The sequence below is a fragment of the Pleurodeles waltl genome, chromosome 8 (genome assembly GCF_031143425.1).
Source record: "Pleurodeles waltl isolate 20211129_DDA chromosome 8, aPleWal1.hap1.20221129, whole genome shotgun sequence".
NCBI lineage: Eukaryota > Metazoa > Chordata > Amphibia > Caudata > Salamandridae > Pleurodeles > Pleurodeles waltl.
In genome coordinates, this window is record NC_090447.1 from 280,591,845 (window position 1) to 280,612,321 (window position 20,477).

General features: G+C 42.8%; 1 protein-coding gene across 1 annotated transcript in view; it reads right to left on the bottom strand.

Moving 5' to 3' along the window:
• The window catches only part of GBE1 (1,4-alpha-glucan branching enzyme 1), a 745,843-nt gene extending 725,901 nt beyond the window's left edge, over positions 1-19,942 (bottom strand). The window contains exon 1 of the mRNA XM_069204143.1: positions 19,769-19,942. Within this exon, the coding sequence (XP_069060244.1) occupies positions 19,769-19,863 (95 nt within the window). The 5' untranslated portion in view covers positions 19,864-19,942. The remainder of the gene's footprint in view (positions 1-19,768) is intronic.
• Positions 19,943-20,477: the final 535 nt, after the last annotated feature.

Here is a 20,477-nt window from a genome sequence, read left to right on the forward strand (position 1 = left end):
AGGTAACGTAGCACCTTGTGTGGAAAGCAACTCCTTATGAAGAAGCTCTTATGCTTCGAAGTGTATTCAGCATGCAGCAGGGTTTCAGAATAAAGCCACGGTCATTCAAATTAATATTGAAGCTGCTCATACTGACGAATCTTGTAGAGTATGCTCCATTATTCAGATACACAGACTTAAAATCTCAGGTCATACTCAAGATAGTATGTGAAGGCTGCTAAATTTGGCAGCTAAATCCAGCAGGCTGTTTGGTGGAAAAGTCTTAACGTCACCTCTCATACTGCTACCTCTACAAAATCTCTCATGCTGACGTGTCAGAGGAAAGCAAGACTAAGCAAAGCATTACTCGGCTTTTGGTGATTTAATGGACTGTGTGGGACGCTCAGTAATTCCAAGCATGATAATTTATCAAGCTAACATAGGTTCCTGCATCCTTTATAGTCTTTAGGTGACTAGTCTATATTTAAATTATAATAATTAGGACAAGTTTATGGGGGAACGTGTTAAAAAGAGCTTTTGTTCTAACCTCTTGCACGGTTCTTAATGCTCTGCATGCATAGAACTGGAGCTACAGTCACTAAATGCAACATCTGAAGCTCAATCTACTTTGCTTCTTCATAATCGTATTAGGAATGCTGAAACTACAATAGACTTGGTACTTTATGGATCTATGCAGTGAGAGTTTTAAGTGGACCGATCCTTCCTGGAAAAAAATGAAAAAAATCTGTAGTTAATAGCCAAGTTGAATTACATGCCTAATTTGAATTTGATTGAAGAGGTTCTCTGTGTGAGCTCCAACTAAAAGGAAACTCCGTTTTACTTGTGAGGTGGATATTATATATGTAAAATCTATTTTGTTTTTTAAATCACTTTAATTGTGGCTTTATTGTAGACGTGTTCGAGGAGCACCGCAATATTTGTTAAAAGTTCCTAAGACTATGATTAGAAAGATTTACTGAGGATGTGTACGGCCTGGCCAATTTTACTGTCAGGACACAGAACAGAAAAAAAAATGAAAAGGAAAAATGAATGTGAATATCTTATGAAGCACAGTTGTTTGACTTTCAATTTACTTTTTTGCCCCAAGCATTTATAGTTACTATGACTTTATTTGCAATGAATTTACTTGTGACCTTTGTTGAGAGCTAATACTTCTAGGACAGTAAAATCAATTATGTCTTTTTTTTTATTTATTTCCTATGAAAAATGTGCAGACAGCATTCACTTTGTATTGAAACAATATTGTGAACAGGTGATCTGGATTACTTTTGTAAGGATATATTTGTGTTTTACCAATTCCTGTAATGTCATGTATGTTTATATCACCCGGAATGGTCTAATAAACCTGGGTTTGACTAATATTATCTACTACCTTGGTTAAAGTCTTTGTTTTTGCTAAATAAATTTGTTTTAATATTTTAATAGCCGAGATACATAGATGCAAAACGGAATTTTGTGCGTTTCAGCTACTGAAAACAAGTTTGTTAACAAAGAGAGGAGCGTGTAATATCTTCTGAATGGAGCTTTGAGAACTGGAATTTTCCCACAGGCAAATATACTTCATAGTGGTCCAAATGGGTATTTTCAAAATTAAAAACGCTTTAAAGAAATGTATGGCTTAATGTTTTTATTTAACAGCATTCCCATTATAAGTGAATTACTTGCACTGTACCGCTGGTGTTTTGTTCTGTTAACCTTGTGCCATTCCCCTCACCCATTACTGCCCTTAATTCATGCCACCGAACATGCTCATTCTGCAAATCGGTTTTCCATTGACCAAAAACTCTGGCAAGCATAGTTGGCCCATGGTCAACTTCTACAGTCCCTTACAATCTCATGCAGAGTTTTTTTACTTCCTTCTTGCTCAAGCAGAACTCCTGTGGTCCTAGAACAAGTCAGCAATTCTCCCTTCATTGCTGGCTCCAGGTGATGACCCCTATGCCCCACTTCTGGGAATTAGCTATCTGGCAGACAATAACCCTTAGTTGTACAGAGGTGCTCCAAATAATCTACCCGGTACCCCCTCCTCAGTTGAGGAGAATATGTAACTAGAGCAAGTAGGTCTGCTGCCCTCACTTGTATGCAGTGATGGCAAACAGGGTCAGCTGCTCCACTTGTAGACAGTGATGAAAAACAGGGTATGTGTGTACTCCTGTCTGCCTTGTCATAACAGTTTGGGTCAATTCTCTTTTCATGTGTGCTTCATAGGCTGCCATCTAGATTCGGTCTTTGACCTGAGTAATGCTACTAACACGGTTGTCTACATATTTGAGCACCTACAACTGTGGCACAAAGCAGTGTGAGCACTCTGCACCGTGACTTTCAGCAGCCACATTTGATAGTGAACAGGAAAAGAAACAAATGGCTGCTCGCCTTCTAATGACCCTTCACAACCTGACAGATACTGCAGTCCACCATTCCCCTTCCACCATCCATCAAATGGCAGTTCCTTCAGCAGCTTTTGGTATAAGTAAGGTCCTAATCAAATTTCCAGGGGGATCCCATCTCAGATTTCTCCACTTCAGTATTTGGGTTCCCTCCCTCCAGACTAAGGAGTGACAGCAATCCACTTCCACCATCTGAAAAGACAACCTCACTTCCATCTTTTGCACTTAAACAGGGCTTCCAAAACAGACATCACAAGCCTGTGTCAGTCTAATCCATTCACACACACCACTGGACTAGCACACATGCTTAAGCACACAGGAGCTTGGTGCTAGTATTCCAGGTTCACTGTGAGCAGTGAACTTCAGACGAGTGAACCAGTAGGCTCCTACACCCACAATACAGGTAAAAAGGATGGATCAGATCATATCACTGCGAAGCACTGTATGCTGCACCACCACCGCACTGCACATGTGAAACCTGTGACAGGGCCAATAGTCCAACTTGGTATGGCTTGGTGCGCCTCTCCAGGACAAGTCAAGACTCTCTTCAAAGTCAAGGAGAGGCCTAGGTCTCTGTGAACACACTGTATAATAGGGAAGCTGGGGTCATAAAAGGGTATAACCAATACTCACATTTCAGGCACGCAGCGCAGGGAACATGACCATGATTCAAGCAGTGAACATTCCCATACCAACACTTTGGGAGATGCATATTTGACCACTGGAAAGAGAAAAGGGTGCCAGGCAGAACCAATCTATGTCACCCCTGGTGTCTGAACTGGTGAGGAAATCCTTGGTCTGCTATATTGGGTTGAAGGGATTTGACAGAGGACCAAATATGGCAGGGTCTCAAAAGGTTAACTATTTTATGCAGACATTGTGATGCTTTTTATCTGAACACAGACAACCTAATCTTCCCTATAGATGAAGAGGGTGGAGGACTTTGACCGGACATCTAGTCTGTGTGACCACTGAGTAAATCACGTGAGTCACCTCTGAAAGTAGAGGAGGCAGTGATGCTGATGGGGTGATTCCGAGCCATGGAGGTGGGCTTCAGAAACTTTAAAGTACCCAGAGGTGAGGCTAAACCACATGGATGAGATCTTACATCAGAAAGATCCTTCAGTGAGTGAGAGTCAAGATTAGTTAGATATCAATTTGGAGAGTTCTAACCCTTTTGATGAAGGGATGAGTGGGTGGATTTAACTAAAATGAAAGTGCTTCATCACCTGCTGTACTTTATTGTGAATATGCTGTAGTCTGGCTCCACTTGATCTATGTGGAAATTACCTTCTTTCTTGATTTAACTCATTCCGAATATTAGCAAGGACTGTTACTCATGAAAAACTCTAGTTGCTTGTGGCTCATGATGATTTGGGAATGATTAATTTTGTACTGTATTGCCACCCGGAATGTCTTCAGTAATGGTCATGTTCTACAAAACATCTGTGTGTCTGCTCTTTATGTCCAGTGGGACAGTACAACTATCTGGAGTTTCTAATGCCCACGCTTCCGGCTAAGGGAACTCCATGGTGCCCATGGGTTCTCCTCCATGGTAGGTCACCCAGCAGCTAACAACCCTTGTAGGTCTAACAGAGAGCAGGATTTCAACATTTGATCTGCTTCACATGTTTTATCCTCCTTGACCACTGGTGTAGGAGTGATGGATGTCACAACTTGTGCCTTTTCAGTCATCCCTGATCCACTTACTACCTTTCTCTGTGTGTAGCGAATTTTTGAGACATGTTCGGTCTCCGCTGGAGACTAATGTGCAGTCTGTGTTCTAGTCAACACAGCTAACATTGTACAAGCCACATCGGTTTCTGGTCATGGTACTAATCTACTGGCGACTACCTCACTGCCCAGTAGACATACCACAATTTGCTTCTGTCTACATCATCCATGGCTGACTTGCCACTAATTGCGTACTTCAACTTGACCACCAGATACTCCTTGTCTTCACAGTAGAGAATATCCTTGGGTGTGAAATACTTTCTCTCAACTATAGTACTTTAAGCACCTCTATCCTTCATGGCTGGAACATTCCTTCCATAGATACTAGCTTCTAACAAAAACACCATAATATTTGGATGGATTTATTTAAAGGAATCTATGTCTCTTTCCCAAAAATCTATTGATACCTGGCTCAGTCAAAACTGCCCTCTCTGGTTCCATCACATCACAGTCCGCATACTAGTTATTATTAGTGCAGCTGGTACAGACTCTTTCAATTGACATTCTTTCTTGTAATATCAATCATTATGATACTGACAGCAGCTAATCACCTTAGGCTTGGTTGAACCTTCCTGTCCTCCACTCCATGACTCCTGGAAATAGCTCTTGCCCCATCTATCCAGTTTAGAACCAGCAGTTTGAGAGTTCCTCTCTATGTTTGGTTAAAACAATGCTGCCCCAGCTCTTCATTAATCATTTAAAACAACTACCTGTCAGCCCAAACTACAAGCTTTTCTGGACTCTTTTCTGTTAAGTTTGCCAGATATTTCTCAATTGGGGGAGAACACTCCTCCTTGATTCGCTCAGTCACTATTAACTAGTTAATGGCATGAAAAACCTTGGCTTCTATTATTTGCCCACTCATTCTAGGCAAGCAACTCACCATGAATCTAGGTCTCAAAAGAAACCCCACCCACTAGCTTGAGTCTCTGAAGGTACTGTGCTAGCGTCAGCCCAAGCTATCCAACCAGAGCTTCCATCATTCACTCATAGTTCATTTGTTTAGCTACATGTATGTTTCCAATGACTGCTGTACCTTCTGTGGGTAAGCAACTCATTGAAGTGACTGCCTTAGATACATCCCTTAAAGTCTGCGTTCTACAAGTCTCAAACTAACGAACCATTCAAAATATCTTGACCATGCAGATACAAGTAACAAGCTCTTTTGGAATCTTGGCATGTACTTCTGTAGAGTTGGGGTGCAATTGATTTTACCAGATGTAGCTGTCATCTGGAGCTTTACATTTGCTAAATTTATCCTCAGTCTGCAATTCTCCCTCTTTTTTCTGCCAGTCAATTCTCTTTCTCTCTCCTCTTTCTCCCCTTTCTTTCCTCACATGCTGATTGCTCATGTCTCCTTTCCTCTTATTCCTAGCAAGCTAATTTCAACTTCTTCACAGGCTCCGTAGCCTTCCCTACATTTTTCAACCTTCTGTAGAGCCAACTTTAGTAAGTTCAGGTGCTCATCTGGATTTAACCTGTCCCTAGAGAATACCTTCTTGAGTTGGCAACAGTGGAACCCTTGAAACTGAAGGAAAAAGGACTGTCTTGGATAAATACTGGAGAGCAAACTGGGATAACACTTAAGGGGTGTTTAGAGAAAATGTGTGCTAAGGGGCGGAGAGATGCTGACACCACAGAAATCCCTCTCTAGAGTTCATTAAGTTTCTTCCCAACAAGCCACTTTCTCCCACTCATCCTTAACAAAAAGGGAAAATTACCTGCCTATATTTCATCCAGAGTACACCTCCCCTCCCTATCCAGACACAGATTCCTCAACTGATTTAATGATAGAGCTAAAGCTTGATACTACTAACTTTGTTTTTGTAATTGTACTGTGCAGGTATTATTGTTTACCAGCTGGCCTTACTGTTCTTTTCAAGAAAATAGAAACTGGCTTTTGCAGGTCTCCCACCACTTGTAACCAAATGTCAGATGCAGTTCAGAGGTTATGGGGCAGCAGGTGTTACTGGGCCTCAAGCGTGATGGCTTGAGGTAGTTTGCAACTGGTGTCACAGGTCCTGTCCTACTAAGGCTCTGCAAACTGGGCCAATTACAACATTTTCTGGACTGGACTCTAAGGGTAGATAGAGCAAGCAGTCACAAGCTTGTAAGGCATGTAGCATGGGGATGCTTGAGCTCAACAATCAACCAACAAACAGAATAAAATTAATATTAATTTATGTGCTCATCTTTTTAAGGATGAAAGTACTTCAACCATACAGTTGTACTAAATATGTCACACTTCAATGAGCATAAGCAAGACAGTAACTGGAAGCTAGCTCATGTAGGTGCTAGACCAATCCCACACTGTCTGTTCCTTCCCAGGAAATCTTACCATGTTCTGGACTTTGTGCCATAGGTAAAGGATCTTAGGAGTAGCACAAATTCAACTATGCTGACGTTTTGGCTACCCACAGTTCAAAAATGCAATCAGTCTTTATCTTACTGTTTCTTAGGACAAGTGAGTTCTTTCCCAGCTGCCACCAGGCACCAGGCACCTCTTTTTAATGCACTCATAAGAGCTGGTGGGACCCGATAACTTCTTGTCAGAGTTTCTTGGAGCCAGAAGACAGCTACATTTAGCAGTGCGGCCACCCACCCTTGCCTTCAGAGGTAGCAGTGCCAGGTCCTGTGGGAATGAGGCCAAGGATCCAACTGATGCTATCTTGATGCTGTGGCTCTGCTATAGCTGATGCAGCCACCTGGTCAAACAATCAGCAGTCCTAAAAGGCTGCAGTCCTGACCAAACGGAAAGTAAGTGCAGTAAGTCACATTCTGCAGTCCTATTCCTCACCCCTACCAACCACCAAATGTCAGTTCTCTGTAAGAATAATCAGCAACTCCTTGCTATCTATGAGACGTTTTGAAAGTCTAAATGCATACCTATCTCCATCCATATCTTCAGTGTCTGGTTCTCCTCCCTGCAGCTATGCAAGCAATACACTTCCATTGTCTGGGAGCACAGTCCTCGCCCTTAATCTTATGATAGGTCAGGCCAGAAATATCCAAAATTGATCCTACTGGCAGCCATACCTCTGGCTCACTTACACCATGCATATGAACACGTTTTAACACACTCGGGATGTCAGCACAATGCTCTCAGCAAGTGTACAGAAGAAGAACTTTACACAAATGAGCAAGTAATTCTCAACCCGAGTGACCCAGGTAAAAGGTCTAGTTAAACTATAAATTATGTTTGTCGTTCTGTGCTGCCACTGCCACTCTATGTGCCATAACCGTGACAGAGAGCCTACTGCCCATACTGAGGGTATGCGTGATGCCTTCCTCTTGGTTGTAGGACAGGCCCAGGACCACTAAGTAAGGAACAGGCGTCTGTGCACACGCTTAGGTTAGCTTTAACCAAAGGTCAAAATAAAAAGTAAAAATACTCAATCTACATGCAACTGGGCACCCAGGACAGGGGAACATGCCAGTATACTCAGATTACTGCTTCAGGAATGCTGATGCCAGCCAGGAGCAGAGATCTTGTACTTATTTGCATCCATGTTCTGGATACTACAACTTGGAGCCAGTCTTGTAACTACATGCTGTGAGACCCATCATGTTGCACAAAGGCTGTGTTTGCAGAGCGGCATTGCAATGACATCTGAAAGAAAACTAAACAGTTTCTGAAACTTTAGTCAGTGGATCCATATCCTGTTTAGGGGGAAATGTCTACAAAAGAAAAATCCAAATGACCCTGCTTGGTTCCAGTCCAATGTTATTCATTGGAAAAGGAGGGCAGTGCTCCACAGAGTTCTTAAAGTACTGCTGTGCAAGAAGGGCTCAAGTCTGCCGAACAGGTACTCGTGCAAAGGCGAGAGGACACCACCTTTACTCTGAATGTTCTGCTGGTGGAGCATTTCTGAAGTGCATAGAAAACTGCACGGCAGCCTGCTGAGAGTCAGATGGCGGATGTATAACTCTGCATGAGGACAGTCTGTTCAGAGCATTAGGAGCACCTAAACAAAGTTGACTTGTCAGAGAATGAGGCCAGGAGCGACCAGTGCCTTGGACGGGTACTGCCAGCTGTTCTGCGTGTTCCCCTGTAAGCTGCTTAAAATTGTGCCACAAGAAGTATTCTATGTCACTGAGCAGTTTCCCACAGGTTTACAGACTAGTGCTGTTATCGCCGATGTGGTGACTGAAAGTGGTGTCTTTGCGAAAATGGAAAGCCCTGGCCAGCCTGGAAGCCACAACTGCCAGAAGACCCAGCCACAAGGGATTCTACCTCAAGGCTTCAACAGCCACACCAGAATACCTGTCTCGAGTTGGCCTGAAGGGCCATCACAGAACACAAGAGCTGCTGCGCAGCTCCTCCTCATCAATGTCACCTACAAACTTTAATTCAAATGAGGGTGCTGTCCTGGCCTCATACAGAGAGGAGCCACTGCCTTTAGGGTAGGAGCTGGACTGCATCAGCCGCAGACCAAATGCTAGAAAAAAAATGTGCGCAAAAAGAGGGCTGCACCAGGGACAAGACATTAAATACATGTAGATGAGATTGCTGCATGTTAAGACTTTTTTGCCATAAAGTGGTAAAGAGGTATTAAGCGGAGTTTCACACTTGCCCTGTAACGTTATTTGAGTTTTCGGTATCCTAGTCTAATCCTGCCCAAAGCTATAATGTGTTGTGGACTGTAGAAACAAGATCTCCACTACAGTAGGAGGAAGGGGCATACTGAGAAGAGAGTTTAGCGCCTCATTGTTTAATGAAACATAATTTGCTACTCTGTGTGCCATCTCCATTGGCTTGTACAGTGTTTAGTTCTGCTGCATGAGCAAGGTACTTTCTTTTTACATAAACAATAAGCAATGGGCTGAACTACAAAGGCAGAACCAACTCTGAGTCTCAAGTGGGCAAAGAGTGATAGATAGAAGCAGCCTGAGTAATTACCACTGGAGAAGATCAATTCAGGAACTTTTTTTGCTTTCCTAACTAAAGACGACAGGTGGTTTGTGAGCTTAAATACCTGGGATTCACATCTGGAGCTTTCCTAGGTTTAGTGGGATACTTGTGTGGTTAACAACCCCATGTGGTCCAACGTAGCATGTTTATTGTGTGGTTGATTATATAAAATCAGATAATCTGCAAGTTAGACAGTTTCAGTAACTTGGCATGCCATTTGGACATTCCCTCACTGGCGATCTCTTGACATAGGCAACACATTTGCCAGGGGCTGTGGTACATTGGACCTGGAGAAATCTAGCGTATTACTGATGCTGTTGGTGCTGGACAATCGTAAGGAGTTTGTTACTCTGTCCCATAGACGGATATTTATGATGCAGAGTATTACCATATGAAGCAGCTGCGCTGCGGGGATGCTGGGGCTGACTCGTTCAATGTGTAATTGGTGACAGTAGTATAACAAACTTCAGCAGTATTTCACAAGGACAGGTTTGAGCTAATTTTGCTTAATTCTCCTAATTTAATCTTCTAAACCAACTACCAAAAAAACTACTTGTTCTCTTTCAGGATTATGCCCTGGTTGCTGAGCAGACATAGATTTTAGTCAAAATGTGTGGGAAAGTCCAAGTGATTCGTCCCTTGTTGTCATCAATACTAAACTGTGCTCTTGGGTAGCATGGATCAGCTTTGCCCTGAGTGGTTTCTATGGGTATGATCAGATGCATGAAACACTTGCCACAAAAATGTAAATTTGCTGACTTAGTGTTTTTGTTGGCTAAGCACCACGTTCCCATGGTCTAGAAATATTCCTGAGCTTCCAGGAAGGAAGACTGGTAAGGAGAAATTTGGTGATGGCTTATAGTGCAGTTTGTAGCCAGAGGGCCAAGAGCAATAGCTGAGATAGCTCTGACCCTGCAGCTACCTGGGAGATTTACTCACTTGGTTTACATAATAAAGGCCCCTCACAGATAGCAATCTTTTTTATTTATTCCTCTGGGGATCCTTGGGAGGGTATTGCCTATTTGTTCCTGGGGAGTTATCTGCTATGCTAGATGTTGACCAGTGACCTCTACGGAGAGCATTTTGGGTCAAATGTATGAAGCCATCTACCAGTCAAAAACCCCTGAGGGTCACTAAATCAAAGTTGTGACTGCCAAATGGCTTTTGGTCCTGGTTGCAGGATCCTCCCATTTGTTGCCTGGTTTTTGATGAAACGTTGAAGTCCACTAGTTCCTGCTAACCAGGTTCCCAGGCCAGTGCCCCTTCCCCAAAACAAGACAACTGGCCACTTGATCCCCAAGTGGGCCATTAGTTGTGTGGACTGTAGAAGTAATGGGTCCACATTTGCCCTCCACTCGGAACCAAACACCCCATCTTATTGATTGACTCTCTCAGGGTAGCAGAGCAGTCCTAGGATTACTCAAGGGAGGTTGTATGGCTAGTAATCATCATTAGCTGGCATGCAACAATAACACTCAATGAATAAATATCCACTCTGTGCTTCTCTTTTAAATCTGTAAAGTGTATTTAACACACTCTACTTAATACTATGCAGCAATTTACATATACATAAGGCTGGTGGAAATACCTCCAGTGACGTGTAATCATCTCTGCACCCCCTATAGGGGTCAAGATAAATAAACCACGTCAAAAACCATCATTTTAGGAGTATGTGCAATAATAAAAAAATAACCATCCGTGAATGCACTTATTAATAGAGCATATGCACTTTTATCAATAGTCACTGTCAACTTTATTATTTCAATAAATCCTTTATAAAATAAACTTCTCATGGGTCTGAGTTTTTTCTATATACATTTAACCATTGGAAAGCAAATGATGAGAGTAGCCCCTTGAAGGCATCACATTGTGATCACAGCTTGTAACCATAGACTTCACCTCTAGATGGTGTTATACAACAAATCCATTCCTTCAGACACCTCTAGGCCCACTTAACTGACCATAAATTTAGACCCTATAGGGTGCTACAATCCCAGCTGTAGAGCACATGCTCCAGCCTCGGGAGTTCTAGAAAACTAAAGAGTATTCCCAGGTTTGTTATTCCTTTTTGGACCTGTAGATTTAGGGTTTGGGGCTTCCTTGGGGGAGCTGCAATGCTTCTGTAGCTCCCCAGCACCCTTTCCTTCCTAGTGGTAGTTCCACTGTGTGAGGGACACCACAACACAAGCAATCAGTGAGGTTTTGAAGGCCCCACAGGGCATTATGGGGCACTTCCTTGCAGAGCTCATGAATAATTGTTTAGTGGGTCTGGCTGTTTCCTTTGTGTGCAGCACAGTCTTGTGCAACACAACATGTTTCTTCTGGAGCAGCTCTACTCCTTGGTACAGAAGCCCAATCTTTACCCCAACTTATCCTTAGGGCATGTAAGGTGACCAGCTTCCCTGGTCCTGGAGAGAGGCAAAATGGCTCTGGGGTAAACTGAAATGAGTCCTTACTCCAGATGGCATTTGGGGGGGTTCCTCCTTCTAACTTGCCATGGCTGCTGTCTCGAGTCCCAATGTCCAGCAATAAAACACAACCAAGACAGCTCACCCCCATTGCGCAAGACTTTTTAAGTGGCAGCGGAAGATTCCAGAAGCGATGCACCTCTGGCCTATTGTAGGGTGCCACATCACCTCTCCAGCCCTGTCTCAACCTTCCTGCAAAGCCAGCTGAGACATTTCAAAATGTCATCACCTAGGAGTCACTAGTCACATTTGCTCTTGGGGGTCTCAGCTCTGCTCCTCGCTGTCATTGCTGCCAGTGTCTTTCCCACAAAATCTTCAAAGGGAGCCCCATCCTGTGTCCAGAGGTCTGGGTTCCCTCCTTCATTCAGTGGGCTTGGGCAGGCTCATCCTTGCAGGTCAAAAAAATCTACTTGCCAACTCGCTATGGCAAATCCGATCTTATCAGGTTGAGCTATTTTTATCACCTACTTGTCCGTTCTAGTAAATGAATTGAAGGTGGAAAGGAACATGTGTTCTGCTCATTCAGAAAGTAAGTAAGCACTAAAGACACATTTAAACCTTACTTCTATCTTGACACATTTCCTGTCTGTTCAAGGACAGAGGTCAAATGATAGTTTGTTGCTCATCTTCTCCTGGAAAATGGTGTTTACTTTTCTGTATATTTTTACACTTAGATGTTTTTGTCATATGAGCCCTCTAACAATCTTTGTGAAACAAAAGGATGTAATATGACATTTTCTTTCCTATCGCACCATTTAAACAGCCTGTAGATAAATAGTACAAGTATTTCAAAATATATCAGGAATTAGAAAGAACATTTCTGTAAATTCATAAGTGTGATGCAAGCAAAGATTTAAATAGGAGCAAAACAAAATCAGAACATGTAAGTTGGTGATGTGCAAATGACAAATACTTGCAGAACATCGATTTCCACACACTACACCATTGATTCCCAGCCAGGTCCGCAAAGCCTCCTGAGGGGATCTACAACTGCTTAGAACATTAAATTATATTAACAGATTAGGTCCATAGCTTTCAGTAATGACTCAGTGGGGGGTCCCCGGATTCCAATAATGACTCAGTGGGGGTCCCTAGCTTCAATAAATGATAAAGTGGGGGGCCACAGAACTCAAAATTTTGGGAACAACTGTACTACACTATATAGTTTTATCAGTAAAATCATGTGTCAGTTGGATATTTTGTGGCCATGTCAATGGAAAATCTGCTGATAGCAAATAAGTATGCTACAACTTTATGCATGTATTTATTAAAGTGATAGTTTTTAAACATGAGTTGAGAAACATTCCTGCCCCTGCTCTGATGGCAATGAAGTTAATGAACTAAGAGCCAAGTGAGTGGCCATGTGTATCCTATATATGTGGCTAGATTTGTATTGTACATGGAGCAAAGGTTTAGTCTATTAAATGTGTGTTTTTTTTTTTGTTTTTTGTTTTTTAAACAGCAGACGTGCTGAACTCACATATTTGAAGGTTCTCTAATAGGTGATAAACAAGAAAATGGTGGCTCAGTGAACTAAAATATTTGTCCAGGATCACATAATTTGAAACCAGTTTATGGGTCAAGAGCCTTAAAATTAGGTTGAGTACATTATTTAAGTCATTAGACCTGCAGGTCTAGTAACATTTTAATACTTTTTCAAGGCCTGCCTTGGAACAGTGTGACAGTTGATTGATTGACGCAGTAACCATCATCCCTGCCTCTTTCCTCATAAGGAACTGACCCAAGCACTGTTAATTGCTACCTTTGTGTGGGGAGGCCTTTGCCCTGGCTGCTGGACAGAAATGTAATTAACTTTGTACAGTAGGGTGACAAAGGGCTCTGATCTTGAGGTGAGCCAGAGAAATATAACAATTCTGGATGATCCATAAACTGTACAGATATCTGTTTGGATCTTGCAGAAAATTGATTTTCCAGCACAGGTTACACCCCAATTTGATAAGTCACTGGCCTCTGTAGACAAAAGGGAAGGGAAGTTGCACTTGAATGTAGTCTTCCCCATAGGTGTATAATGGAGTGTCACTGTAGACATGACAGTAAACCACACTGACTTTACCTATGAGTGTATACCTACATGATGAGGCCTACCCCAGGTCAATATCCAATCCTGCAGAGTCGCCTCTGTGGCGCTCTACCTGGGTACAGTTACCAGGCTGTGTACAATAGGATTTTCCCCACACACAGCACTCAAGTGTGCACACTTGTTCACATATAACAAGCCAAGTGCTCCAAACTTCAGGAGGAGTTTCCCGAAATCATCCTTGCAGGTACAAAGGGTCCAAAACACAAATCCAGGGGTCTGGAACCTCCTGGATGGTCCTTGGAAAGTTGGACCACCATTCCCACAATGCATGTCCAAATCCTTAAAAGTCAAGTGGATGCACTCCAGGCTGGAGACTATTGCTGGAGGTGATGCAAGTAAAGCTCTGTTAGCCTGTAGCTGTAGTGAGTCCACTCCTGAGTCCTTGTTGAAGCATGGCACCGTCCTAAGGCTGTAATACCAGATTGTGCAGCAGGCGCAGTTCACTCAGAAATGCAGGCCAAGGGTGCAGATCCAGATTACGGCAGGGTAGTCCTGCTTCCTCTTGTAGTTTCAAGAACCAGATCTGAGAGGCTATGCACCTCACACATTTATTCCCAGCTCCTGTGCATCAGGAAGGGGGCAACCCGGCCAATAGAATGCAAGGTGACACCCAGATGCATGACCACTTCCTCCAAAGTGTGGCATATTCCTGTCCCAGAAAGCACAATTCTTCCAAAATCCATGATGGCTGAAATTTTAGCAGAGCAGTGAGAACTGGCTAAACCAACACCCAGTGTAACACATTTCCATTGCTCACCTCCTCCTAACATCTTCAAATTCCTTCCTCAAGCCTTGTATCTGGCTGAGGGGTCCGGAAGGTGAGGGTTAGGTAATCTGACATTCCTTCCTGGACTGTTCTCCTTTGAGACTGTAAGTTTTATTACCCCTCCCCCTGCTCTGGCATTCCTGTGTAGCCCCAGAGCTGCCCTTCACTAGATAGGATCTACCCGGGACAGCCACTTATCACTTAATCAAGCAGCTTTGCTAATCGTGTTAGCTCTGATCAATCAAGGAGACCTTCAGAAGGCTGGATTTTGGCTTACAGAAAGAAAAAAACATTATACTTTTTTTCTGTACAAATTGTGATACATTCACCAATGCCAAATTGTGATGCATTCGCCAATGTCAAATTGCTGACTTTATCAAAACAAATCTTTTGAAACTAGTCTTTGAATGACTCTTCTGTGCTTTTCCTTTCTAGATTTACAATAAAATAAAATATTGCAATGATAGCCTATGGAGCCCAGTATCTACAGTAGGGGGAAATTTTTATGATCAGTTTTTGTCTCTCACCAGGGTTTATATGACATATTTTATGAGGCCACCTGCTTAGTTACATGACCTCATCCCCTGGACACCGAGGGGAGAGCCTGAGGGTAGCTAACATGCAAAATAATTTAGATCACCACATTTAAAGTGCCCATAGTACCAAAGTCAAATTGGGACACCATTTCCATTTAAATGCAGTCTGGCTACATTTAAAAATGACAGAAAACCTCTAGCAGCACCCACATGCAGAGAGCAGCAATTCTGCTGGGCCTCTACTTCCATGCCCTATTATGTACTATGGTCTTATAGATAGTTGGCACACCCTTGCCATATTATTTACTAGGGGCTTATAGAGGCTGTCATGCAAATGGTATGAAATAAACATTTAAGTGTTTATGTCCTTTTGCTTTGATAGAGAGGTTCACAGTCAGTATCTTGAAATAACCTGAAGAGGAACAAGAAGCTGAATTGTTGAATCAATCTGAAATACCTTAAAAAGACTGTTGAAAAATAAACCGGAAGAGACATTGATAACCTGATTGACATAAAACCCAGAAGTGACAAGCTGCTAATCTATTTTGACAAAGGAAAAGGGTTCCTGGATGTGAAGCTGAACTGTGAGAAGAATTTTTCTTTATTTTTGGTTTTTATTGCACTTATATAAGAGTTTCTTCTGCTTTCTGATTCTTTACAGATCATGGCTGAGTTGAATAACCAAGTTAGGATATAGTATTAGAGGATTCTTTGAGCATACACTAACATTTGGAACTGCTTACGCGCATAAAAATAATCTCACGTGCTGGTTTACACCTTTTGAGAAGAGCTTTATAGAGCATACTGATGACCAGAGAAAAGCACTAGAGGAAAAATTAGAAAAGGGCTTAGAGAAAAGGACTTACAAGAATGATTATGCTTACACTGCAATTAAGACACAAGGGAAATTAGCTTTAGATGCATTACATGTAGGGAAGCTTTGTGTATATATAGGCCAAAATCATGCACTGACACGATTTGTGGGAATGAGCGAATATAGGCATGTGTTTTTCTCTCAGAGTAAATGGACTTTTATGTTGAATGGTCAGGACCCTGCGATTCCTGGTATCTATTATATTTCTGGACGTAATGCTTATTATCGTCTTTCAAGAGGATGGTATGGGACATGTTATTTGGGGATAGTTTACCCAAAGATTTATCAGATAAATGACAAAGAAGTTTCCGAAATTGACTGAATTACATCATAAGCGACAGAGGAGGGAATCCTCTTCTGCTATTGTGGGAGATATATTTGGTGCGGTGATTCCTTCACTGGGAGTCATCCTGAACTCAATCAAGATACAAAAGTTGTTTACTACTGTGGATAACATGCTGACAAATTTTACAGGGGCAATACTACTGATAGACACAGAATTAGCTGCGGATAGAGCTATGAGTCTTCAGAATCGCCTTGCTTTAGACATCCTAGCTAAGGACGGCAGAGCCTGTAAATGATTATCTCTAGGCATTGCTGCTGTATATTCTTAACCATAATAAAGAGATAACTTACTAAGCTGACTAACTCAAGTAAGGATTTGAAGGAACTGGAGAACCAGGTGTTTGGGACAAGGTTGGAAAGGGATTTGCTTCAGTGGGGAATTGACTTAGTAACATTTGGAATGAGGTATTTTTAAAAATCATACACAGAATATTAATTGTGATTGCTTGCATATGACTGTTGAAGCCCATATGTTAATTAAGATATTAATGCATGTTTATGCATTCTGAATAATAATGATAAAAATGTAGCAATAATAATCTATGAAATATAGAAAATGTATTAAAATAATGTAGTAGTATGTCATATTGAGATATATAACATGTGTTTTGCATTATATTGTAGAGTTAACTTAGCCGAAGTTGTGGCCTAGTTTTGCCAGGCCTCATGCAGAAGCTGAATTACTAGTGCGATTTAGAGAAGCTAATGTGCTGAACTGACTCTGTACTGCTCATTGTTTAATAAAAATCTGCTCATCAAAAATCCTATGCGTGAACCAATGGACTGGAGATGATGAAATCCTAAATGTAACAATGACTGTGTAAAGCAGATGAGATGTACTTTCCCAGGACTCAAACAATGGAGACACTAACTGGAGAAGAAGATGCAACATTTTTGATACCTGACGAGTGGGATGATGATAACATCGTACAGTAAACCAATCGACACCTTGAGAACTGTGTAATTCTAGAATTCATAGATTTGAAGAACTGAAATTAATGGGTAGAGTCATAACCGGTGACTAATAGACCAATTAGGAATTAGGGGATAGGCTGGGTGACTTTAATATAATGCTGTGACAAAGGGGGAAAACTTCAGAACAGATGGAGAGATGTTAGGTGCAGATGTCTGGAGAGAGACTACGAGATCGAAGAGACTCGAGATTCTGTCATTGGGCTCAAGCTCTTGAGAGCATGATGCGATGCTGATCGATTGATGACCTGAAGACAAAGACTGACTCTGTTGCTGATCCATACCGTGGATAGGTAGCTATGACAATGTGACTGATTGACTTTTTGTACCTTTTCTTTCTAGGTACCAACTGCGCTGTCTAAGTAGTTTTTCACCTTAAGCTAGATGTTTTTTTCAAATTTATGTTCTAAACTGTTTTCGCATGAAGTCCCACATGCTAATGCTAATCAGGGTTCCTATTATGAGACGCTGACATATACAGTGACAAATGATTGACGGACTGATTTGCTGACCTCTGCTACTCATGTTAACATATTAATCGTTATTGGATTATGTTGAGGCATTAGAACGCATGTTTTCTCAAGTTCTGATTAGGTTATGTTATTGGTGGTCACTAATGAATTAATCTTGAGTGGATTTGAATAAAGTTGGAATTAACCACAAGACTTAGTATTGTAACCAATAGGGAATAAAAATTGCTAAAGGTATATTGAGTTGTGGTTTTTCATAATTGTTGACTAACGTTTTGCTTATTGGTTTGTGTATTGATTATTGATGCACATTGGTTGCACCGTAGCTAGGATACTCCATGCGAATCAAAAGGTTCATCGACCTATATGCGTCACCTTGTAAGTTTACTAAGGACCAGGCGCGCTGGCAGGGGTGAACAGGGCAAAAAGATGACTTTGCAACATGATGTTTCTCTTTTTTGTTGTCTGGGAAATACAATGAAATATATACAAAGACATCAAACAGTTGGCTGTACCCTTGGACAGGGATAAAGCTGCTTTCCATCATATTGAAACACAAGAGGACTGCAACATAGCTATAATGCATTACTGAATGGATACAGCAACCCCATAGTATAGTGGTTCCCAACCTTTTGACTTCTGTGGACCCCCACTTTGTTAGTACTGGAACCCCAGTGAATCATTATTAGAATCTGGGGACCCCCTAATGAGTCATTACTGAAAGTTAGGGACCTAATCTGTTAATATTATTAAGTGTTCTAAGAAGTCACGGACCCCCGGAGAAGGCTTTGCGGACCCCTAGGGGTCCCCAGATCATAGGTTGGGAACCACTGCCATAGTAGAAACACGCTAGGACAGCTCCTGAGAGATTTCTGACAATGAACTGAGGGAACTTGCCAAATACTATAAACCCAGGATTCATACGAAATGTTGTATAATTAAAAGAAGGGCATACATATATGATGCATTATTAAAATTACACAATGCAATAATGAAATTAGGTTCTTTGTACATAGGCATGCTGATGTCATTGAACGAAAATGGATTAATGTTCGCTTGGTCTGGCCATAATTAGTTAACTGGTAGCCGACAATGGCGAACACTTCGAAAACTAACAGGATCGCCGTACAAAAGCTGTAGTAACACAAGCTCCGTGGTTTCATCACACTGAAATTCCCAGTGGCGAACAGAAAGCTGCAGTCTAAGATCGTGAACTACGTTTCGTCTCGTACGATAATGTTGAAGGCGTTTTATCACGTTTATTTAAAATGTCGAAGCCCACACCCATAACTGGGCGCCACTGTGTCTAGATTACTTTAACGTAAGTGCCGTGGTGCCTTGTGCTTTAAAAACATCGCACTACAAACCTTTGCTTGCTTAGTACAACTAAGACGCTCTCGATTGCATTAGTGTGGCAATGAGGTTATGCTAAGCTGGGAAACGAGAAGGATACCAAGTACGCATAGGAAGTGACAGTTTAGTTTAACCTTTAAACCGCATTACAGCGCAGTTCCACTCTGAGCGTAAGAGAGTCTGCTTTCACAGATGCCAGCAGTGCGATTGCAACACTACTGGCGTGTGCGCATTTACAGAAGAAATTAGTAATCGATACATAAAAGAAGTGGTTCTGAACTGGGAGTGCTCAGTAGGCGGGAAGCATCGCACACAGGGTCAGGCTAAAGTCGAGCTTCTCCCCGAGCGGCTGTCCGTTCCAGGAAACGTACAGAGGGCAGAGGAAGGGCAGAGAAAGGGCACTGCCGCAGACAATCTGCGTGCAGAATGCTGCAAGCCGACCTAAGGACTTGGTGACTTTCAAATAGGTTTTCAAGCCAACGGGTGGTGCTTCCGGGTCTGCACAGCTACGTACTGCGGTCTGCAGGCGGGCACGGGCATTCGCCAGGGACTCTGCTACAGTAGGCACAACATTTTAGCTGTCCTAAAGCCGCCTTAGACTAGCCAGGTGTGCACGCAGCGCTGCAAGACGCTGAAGAGCGCGAAGGGCCCCGCAGCTCCACGCCTGTCTCCTGCACCTATCTGTCTCATGTGAAACGGACTCGCCGCAGGCTGCGTCCTGCTGTAAGCGGTGACAGCCCAAGGAGGCGGAGAGACTGGCACAGGCGCAGTGCACGTAGTGACTTCGTCTTGCTCCTCCTCTCCGCTCCTGGGGTCTCAGCGGAAGCAGGGGCGGGGGCGTCTGCTTTACCTCCTGATGAAGTCCGTCTCGAAGGGCTTCAAGTAAGGGTCCAGCTCCAGGAGCCGGGATAGCTCAGGCGGGACCACGACATCTTCAGCGGCCATAGCAGCAGTCAGGCCGAGCAGTCGATACCGGAGAGAGTCGGCGAGTCTGCTGTCTACCAAGAGGAGGCGGACGGGGCTGCGGGCTGTGACACCCGCTGCCGCATTTATAGGCTCTCCTGCTGCCGCCCCCCAGGACAGGAGGCGACGGGGTCACTGCCCGTGGGGACCTGTCAGTCATTCCTTCCGAGGCCAGGATCTTTGCCCAGTTGGCGAGAAAGGACTCATGTTCTCAGGGCAAACAGGTCACGATCCCTTTACAGGTTTCTCTACAAGTTTGTTTTTTAAGTATAACTTTGCAACTTTTCGGGGGCTTCCTCTCAACCAGTAACTTGGAGGGCAGTAAGTCAGATGAAAGTTTAGGTTTCACCACGGGCAAGAGGACCAGTCTCTTTGTAATTTGGCCAATCTGAGTTGTATGAGCACAGAGCAGTGACTGACTGATACGGGGACATACATAGCGACAGGACTGATGTTACGATTCCACATTCCTTGTCCCATTCCTCACTGTTTTCAGGTTGAGACCTCGCCTCGAAGAAGACACACGGAACGAATAACCCTCGCTCTCTTTTTTTTACCTCCATACTGAAAACAACTCATTTTAACTAACAAAGGGA